The sequence below is a fragment of the Salvelinus fontinalis genome, unplaced genomic scaffold (genome assembly GCF_029448725.1).
Source record: "Salvelinus fontinalis isolate EN_2023a unplaced genomic scaffold, ASM2944872v1 scaffold_0586, whole genome shotgun sequence".
Classification (NCBI taxonomy): domain Eukaryota; kingdom Metazoa; phylum Chordata; class Actinopteri; order Salmoniformes; family Salmonidae; genus Salvelinus; species Salvelinus fontinalis.
The window spans coordinates 62666-70925 of record NW_026600795.1 but is presented as its reverse complement, the minus strand read 5'-3'; the positions used below and the strand labels follow the sequence as shown (position 1 = coordinate 70925).

The 8260-nt window shown below is 41.8% G+C and overlaps 1 protein-coding gene across 1 annotated transcript; it reads left to right on the top strand.

The window, feature by feature from the left end:
- The first annotated feature begins 4303 nt into the window (after nucleotides 1-4303).
- On the top strand, nucleotides 4304-7388 carry LOC129846556 (zinc finger protein 180-like). The gene is made up of 2 exons (XM_055914501.1): nucleotides 4304-4598; nucleotides 5627-7388. Exons 1-2 carry the CDS (start codon nucleotides 4346-4348, stop codon nucleotides 6592-6594), a joined length of 1221 nt encoding a protein of 406 aa, XP_055770476.1. The 5' UTR covers nucleotides 4304-4345; the 3' UTR covers nucleotides 6595-7388.
- The last annotated feature ends 872 nt before the right edge of the window (nucleotides 7389-8260 follow it).

The following is an 8260-nucleotide window of genomic DNA, read 5'->3' as shown; positions in this document are numbered from 1 at the left end:
GGAAAAAGTGAAGGGGTCTGAATGCTTTCCGAATGCATTGTATATATAGGGGCAGTACTTAGTGACATCACTTCATGAAACAGAAGGTACAAATATATAACATAGATTCACAATATCAACATTCAATGTATCAAAATATATGACCAGGCTGGAAGTGGAAACACCAGCCCAGCCACAATCCTAGAGGTTCACTGATGATCAACCTCCTCCTTCACATCTGACTCCTGATGATCAACCTCCTCCTTCACATCTGACTCCTGATGATCAACCTCCTCCTTCACATCTGACTCCTGATGATCAACCTCCTCCTTCACATCTGACTCCTGATGATCAACCTCCTCTTTTCACATCTGACTCCTGATGATCAACCTCCTCCTTCACATCTGACTCCTGATGATCAACCTCCTCCTTCACATCTGACTCCTGATGATCAACCTCCTCCTTCACATCTGACTCCTGATGATCAACCTCCTCCTTCACATCTGACTCCTGATGATCAACCTCCTCCTTCACATCTGACTCCTGATGATCAACCTCCTCCTTCACATCTGACTCCTGATGATCAACCTCCTCCTTCACATCTGACTCCTGATGATCAACCTCCTCCTTCACATCTGACTCCTGATGATAAACCTCCTCCTTCACATCTGACTCCAGTGATCAATCCAGAGCGTCTTCTTTTTTGGGGAATCCCGATGGACGACGTCATCGAATAGGACGTCATCACCAACACCGCCCACAAGTTAATTGTCTTTCAGGTTATCAATGGGAGGAACATTAGCAATATGTCCTGTCTGGTAACTTGTCTCGTTCAAAGGATTCACATTGGCAGGTGAACAGGGAGAAACCCCATTTAAAAAACTCAGTTGATCTTAAACTGCGGAAAAACTTTTGGAAGTCTTTAACTGCATCAAAGTCTGTGGCCTGTGATGTTGGGACAAATGATCGTCCCTTATTATACAAGAGACAAAATCCACAAATTCTACAGCACAACGGCAGAGTCATGTCTTCAGTGTAAAACTAACAATGACTCAATAATCCTTCTGGGAATGTTATGATGTCATAAAGTTATGGGCGGAGTTAGAATGTTGGCTGTCAGAAGTACAGTTATACAATGTAAAATTACTTTTAATCCGTCTGTCTGTATATTTCAAAACATGGCATTTGAGGGTGCAGTGAGAAACCCCAGAGTTGGACGATACTTTTCTCGTCAATCACCCTTAAATATTATACTTAATTAATACCTGGAAATCAACCAATCCGCTGTTGTTTATTCAAAAGAAAGGTCAAATGCTTTATTATGTAGTGGGTCTGGGCAGGTGTGATGTAGTTAATGGAGATGGAGGTGTGTTCTAGTAGGTCTGGGCAGGTGTGATGTAGTTAATGGAGTTGGAGGTGTGTTCTAGTGGGTCTGGGCAGGTGTGATGTAGTTAATGGAGTTGGAGGTGTGTTCTAGTGGGTCTGGGCAGGTGTGATGTAGTTAATGGAGATGGAGGTGTGTTCTAGTGGGTCTGGACCAGTGTGATGTAGTTAATGGAGATGGAGGTGTGTTCTAGTGGGTCTGGGCAGGTGTGACGTAGTTAATGGAGATGGAGGTGTGTACTAGTGGGTCTGGGCAGGTGTGATGTAGTTAATGGCGATGGGGGTGTGTTCTAGTGGGTCTGGGCAGGCGTGATGTATTTAATGGAGATGGAGGTGTGTTCTAGTGGGTCTGGGCAGGTGTGATGTAGGTAATGGAGATTGAGGTGTGTTCTAGTGGGTCTGGACAGGTGTGATGTAGTTAATGGAGATGGAGGTGTGTTCTAGTGGGTCTGGGCAGGTGTGATGTAGTTAATGGAGATGGAGGTGTGTTCTAGTGGGTCTGGGCAGGTGTGATGTAGTTAATGGAGATGGAGGTGTGTTCTAGTGGGTGTGGTGTAGTTAATGGAGATGGAGGTGTGTTCTAGTGGTTCTGGGCAGGTGTGATGTAGTTAATGAAGATGGAGGTGTGTTCTAGTGGGTCTGGGCAGGTGTGATGTAGTTAATGAAGATGGAGGTGTGTTCTAGTGTGTCTGGGCAGGTGGGATGTAGTTAATGGAGATAGAGGTGTGTTCTAGTTGTTCTGGGCAGGTGTGATGTAGTTAATGAAGATGGAGGTGTGTTCTAGTGGGTCTGGGCAGGTGTGATGTAGTTAATGGAGATGGAGGTGTGTTCTAGTGGTTCTGGGCAGGTGTGATGTAGTTAATGGAGATGGAGGTGTGATCTAGTGGTTCTGGGCAGGTGTGATGTAGTTAATGAAGATGGAGGTGTGTTCTAGTGGGTCTGAACAGGTGTGATGTAGTTTTAATGGAGATGGAGGTGTGTTCTAGTGGGTCTGGGCAGGTGTGATGTAGTTTTAATGGAGATGGAGGTGTGTTCTAGTGGGTCTGGGCAGGTGTGATGTAGTTAATGGAGATGGAGGTGTGTTCTAGTGGGTCTGGGCAGGTGTGATGTAGTTAATGAAGATGGAGGTGTGTTCTAGTGGGTCTGAACAGGTGTGATGTAGTTTTAATGGAGATGGAGGTGTGTTCTAGTGGGTCTGGGCAGGTGTGATGTAGTTAATGGAGATGGAGGTGTGTTCTAGTGGGTCTGGGCAGGTGTGATGTAGTTAATGGAGATGGAGGTGTGATGTAGTTAATGAAGATGGAGGTGTGTTCTAGTGGGTCTGGACAGGTGTGATGTAGTTAATGGAGATGGAGGTGTGTTCTAGTGGGTCTGGGCAGGTGTGATGTAGTTAATGGAGATGGAGGTGTGTTCTAGTGGGTCTGGGCAGGTGTGATGTAGTTAATGGAGATGGAGGTGTGTTCTAGTGGGTCTGGACAGGTGTGATGTAGTTAATGGAGATGTGTTCTAGTTAATGTAGTTATTGTTTGTTTACACAATTTAAAACAAAATATTAAAACATTTCCAATGCAAAGTAACACCTCACAGTTCTATTTTTGGAGTTATTACATTAAACCAATCAGAATTTAGAAGAATGCCAAAGTCAGGTGTGAAGTAATATGGAGGACCAGCCTATTCCCTATGATGTATACTACAACAGAAATATCTTCAAATGTCTAACTTTAAATTAAACCAATCGTTTGCACTCATGACTTGAGTGATTAAAGTAAACCAACGTTTTGTACATACATAACACCATCCAACCAAATCAAAGAATGTTAGCTATATGCAGTTATTTTAGCCAGTCAGCTAACATTAGCTATATGCAGTTATCCTAGCCAGCCAGCTAACATTAGCTATATGCAGTTATGTTAGCCAACTAGATAACGTTAGCTTTTTAGCCAACTAGCTATTAGCCTAACCAGCGTAGCCAACCAGCATGGTTATGGTCAGCGAGACCAACTAACGGAGAAAAAGTTACAAAACTCCCGTAGTCTAATTCACAGAGAACATGCTGAAAAGTAGTGATGGGGAAACAAAGCTTCCTGAATCATTGGCTCTTTCCAGCCAATTGTGTCAAAAAAAATAGGTTCGTTACTCAATGCTTTGAGCGACACAGAATTTAGAACAGCCACATTTTCATAGATGAAGTCACATGCCGTAGCAGCATAGCCATTTTTTTTTTTTTTTTTACCATTATTTTACCAGGTAAGTTGACTGAGAACACATTCTCATTTGCAGCAACGACCTGGGGAATAGTTACAGGGGAGAGGAGGGGGATGAATGAGCCAATTGTAAACTGGGGATTATTAGGTGACCATGATGGTTTGAGGGCCAGATTGGGAATTTAGCCAGGACACCGGGGTTAACACCACTACTCTTACGATAAGTGCCATGGGATCTTTAGTGACCTCAGAGAGTCAGGACACCCGTTTAACGTCCCATCCAAAAGATGGCACCCTACACAGGGCAGTGTCCCCAATCACTGCCCTGGGGCATTGGGATATTTTTTAGACCAGAGGAAAGAGTGCCTCCTACTGGCACTCCAACACCACTTCCAGCAGCATCTGGTCTCCCATCCAGGGACTGACCAGGACCAACCCTGCTTAGCTTCAGAAGCAAGCCAGCAGTGGTATGCAGGGTGGTATGCTGCTGGCATTATGTCATATATTAAAGGTGTTCAAGAGCATCAAATCCATGCTGCGTTGTGGGTAAACGGTGACTGGCTGACTGATTTATAAATAATAATGAGTAGTTATTTATGATGCAAGGTGTTTTGTAATTTAGTCAGTCAGCAGCCACCTGCAATGTCGGCTGCAATGTCGAACGAGCCCAATACCAAACCAATCAGGTGTTCGACGAAATTATTCTTCAGACGTCATTGATCACGTGCTGCTGATAAAGTGACACTGCTTTGAATTATACCGCTCAGCGACTTCAGTACATGCCTCATAGCTCCAGTCTCAAACTTAACCCCGTTCTTGCTGAAGAAGAGAAGGTCTGCTGGATGGAGAAAGAAGCTCTCGTGAAAGAGGGGGAGGAAGAGGAGGCTGTTACAATACAAAAACAAGTAGAGGGTGAGGGTGTTACCATGAACGAAGAAGAGAAAGACGTTACAGAGAAAGAAGAGGAAGACGCGTTCAGAGTGAAAGAGGATGACGAAGTTTCAGTGAAAGAAGAGGAGACTGACGATGAACGTAAGTACTGTCTTAACAGAAACACAAACTCTGTGGTTGGAAGTTGAACTGATGTGTGGTGTGCTTGGTGTTAAAGCTGAAATCTGCAATTGCTACATCCATATTTTGACTTAAATTATTTATTTATATATATATATATTTATAGCCATTGATTATTGAAGAATATAACACATGCCTCATGAGCTTAGTTCAACTGTTTACCCCATCAGAACCCAGAATAAGCTTTTTTTACTCCAATGTTTAGAAACAACGTAAATCAACACTGTATAGCCTCAACATGGTTAAAACTATAATGTTGATATCATGGATGGTCAGTCGTTTCATACATAGGTCTGTCTATGAATTTGAGAGTAGTTACATTTCTCCAACCCCATCCATCATCTTATTACCAAAACAGTGGCGGAATTACTGCTTGGTTATTGGTTGAACTGCAGATTGGTTGATTGATTGTTGTGTGGCTTTTTTTAAAGGGGCAACCTAGTTTTTAAACAAACAAAATGGCTGCCCAGAGTCCTGAGCTGTGTTAGAATATTCATACTAACAGCACTATTTGTGATGTTAATTGAGTATATAGTCTGCTTATTGGTCATAGTATGATGTAGTTTAGTATGTCAAAAGTTCCCGGTTGTCGTACTACATTCGCCAAAATATGATGTATACACGCAGTACTTTAGGGCCCATAATGCAATTCTTCAGAAAATGGACGTGGCTTAAACGTTTTCAGATTTGAAGAAAATTGGGGAAAATATGCAGCTGAAGTCCAACTAGAGAACGGATACAAATTAACTGCTTTAAATAATTATGACAAATGTTGAGTGATGCAATAAAGTAATGACTTTTCAAATAAGTTACCTGACACGTTATATGACTATTGTTGTTCACTTGACAATCTTAAGACAAATGTCAAATAATGAACAGTCATTACAGATGTCATTGTTTGTACAACATCATGGCTACACATCACCTTTTACAGTGGATTTCTGCTGTTGTGGGCCTTAAACCACCTGTCTGACTTGTTGTTCACACAGGAGAGAGACGTGACTATCGTGGATCCTCTGGGGAGCATCAACAACCTCATGATGCTGACAAGGCAGAGAAGAGTCTCTCCACGTCAAAACACCAGCAGAGAACCACAGGGAAGAAATCTCATTGCTGCTCTGACTGTGGGAAAGGTTGCACATCTTCATCAGAACTTAAAATACACCAGAGAACACACACAGGAGAGAAACCTTTTAGCTGTGATCAATGTGGGATGAGTTTTACTACATCTAGCTCTCTGATTCGACACCAGAGAACACACACAGGAGAGAAACCTTATAGCTGTGATAAATGTGGGGTGAGTTTTCCTTCATCTAGCCAGCTGACTTCACACCAGAGAACACACACAGGAGAGAAGCCTCATAGCTGTGATCAATGTGGGATGAGTTTAACTACATCAAGCAGTCTGATTCGACACCAGAGAACACACACAGGAGAGAAACCTTTTATCTGTGATCAATGTGGGAAGAGTTTTCCTACATCTAGCCAGCTAACTTCACACCAGAGAACACACACAGGAGAGAAACCTTATTGCTGTGATCAATGTGGGATGGGTTTAACTACATCAGGCAGTCTGATTCGACACCAGAGAACACACACAGGAGAGAAACCTTATTGCTGTGATCAATGTGGGATGAGTTTTACTACATCAAGCCATCTGATTCGACACCAGAGAACACACACAGGAGACAAGCCTTATGGTTGTAATCATTGTGAGAAGAGTTTTACCAAATTTTGCTCTCTGACTGTACACCAGAGAACACACACAGGAGAGAAACCTTATACTTGTAATCATTGTGAGAAGAGTTTTCCTACATCTAGTCAGCTGACTTCACACCAGAGAACACACACAGGAGAGAAATCTTATAGCTGTGATCAATGTGGGATGAGTTTTACTACATCAAGTAATCTGATTCGACACCAGAGAACACACACAGGAGAGAAATCTCAGCTGTGATCAATGTGACAAGAGATACTCTGATAAAAGGTGTTTAATCAAACATCAGAAAATGCATGAAGAAGTTGTTTCATAATATCAATGAAATGACGTCACACTGTAGAATGTTTTAACATTGTAGTAGGAGTATTTTAATGATGTCACAATATAGAATGTTTTAACATTGTAGTAGGAGTATTTTAATGATATTCTACCTTATAATTTGCCCTGTTCAATTGATTGCAGCATGAGATGGATATTAGCCTCAGGGGAAAATCCAGGCTCTGAATTGAAAGAGTATTATTTAACAAAAAGTGACTAACAAAAAAAGAGCTGTGTTACACTTACTGCGTTGGTGACCCACTTTAATCAAAATGCAGCACTTCAAAATGTAGCTAGCTGTTTTCTACAAGTTGAAAAAGCTGCTTGTTTAAAAAAATACATGTAATATGATAATTGTTGCAGATGTTTGTGTATATACATAATATGAAAGCAGTATAATAAATTGGTCTATAATCAATTTTATTAACAATCTGACATCACTCCAGTATTTCTTGACAACATTCAAGTGCTAATTGTCTTTATTCCACTACTGAGGAATCATGACTCAAATCACCTCATATTTCAAACATCCAGCCTGACAAAAGATACATGTTTTATTATTCCATGCCTCACCATTAAGTGAGTTATTGCCAATACATATTAACAAAGGGGTGTACATTTGGGTTTGATTTTCATATTTACAATTTGTAACATTTAGTAATCATAATTAGTTATGCAACCAGCTGACCATTTTGGGTACAATTATATTGACAATATTGCCCTGCTTTTAGAATATCAGGATTCATTCTCAGATGTGCTAACCCAAATGCATGACATTGGGGACTGGGCCCCGATCCAACAACATGCCTATCGAGTGAACTATGGAAAGAGAGAGAGAAGCAAGGTGGAAAGTTACTACGGATATTGCAGGAGTTAGTTGGTTGCTGATTGTCTCAAGGGTGGGCAGTCAACAAGTTTTGCGTTTAGCCAGTGCGTTGCCATGGATCACAATTTATTTTGTTCCAAGGGGACGAGAGTTCTAGAACTTAGTGAGTTTTAGGAAGAGTTCTAGAAGCTTGTGGGGGAAAAATATATGATATATTTGTCTTAAGGGGGAAGGTGTTGCAGGCTTTGGTTTTTCCATTTCTGTTTTGAGGTTGGACGTTATCACGTATAGCTCGTTAGCACGTCTAGCTCGTTAGCACGTAGGACGCACTGATTGGTGTCACCTCGTTAGTCAGTATGTGTTACACCTGTGCTGGCTTGTCCATCTCGTTAGTGGGAAGGTGTTTCACCTGAGCTGGTCCAGGTTCTATTTAAGAGTGTCTGGCCCAGTGCTCCAATTGTCTTGATAGATGTGGAGAGTCAACACCTTTAGTTGCTCCACTTTTTTGGTTTGCTTCCTGTCTTTAAGTTTGTTGTGGGTTTTTCTTTTGTTTTCCTCTTCTTGGGCAGATTTAGTGGGTCTCATGGTGGGTGTCTTTTAGGTCCCAGTTGTTGTTACTAGTCAATTTTCAGTGGACACTCCCATAGTGTCTTTCAGAGCCCCTCCTAAAACCCCACCTGTTTAGTTGTGGTGGTTGTCAGTGACTCTTTGTTAGTTCCCTCTTCTGTTTAAGGAATATTTCTGGTTTTCTTGCTGGGG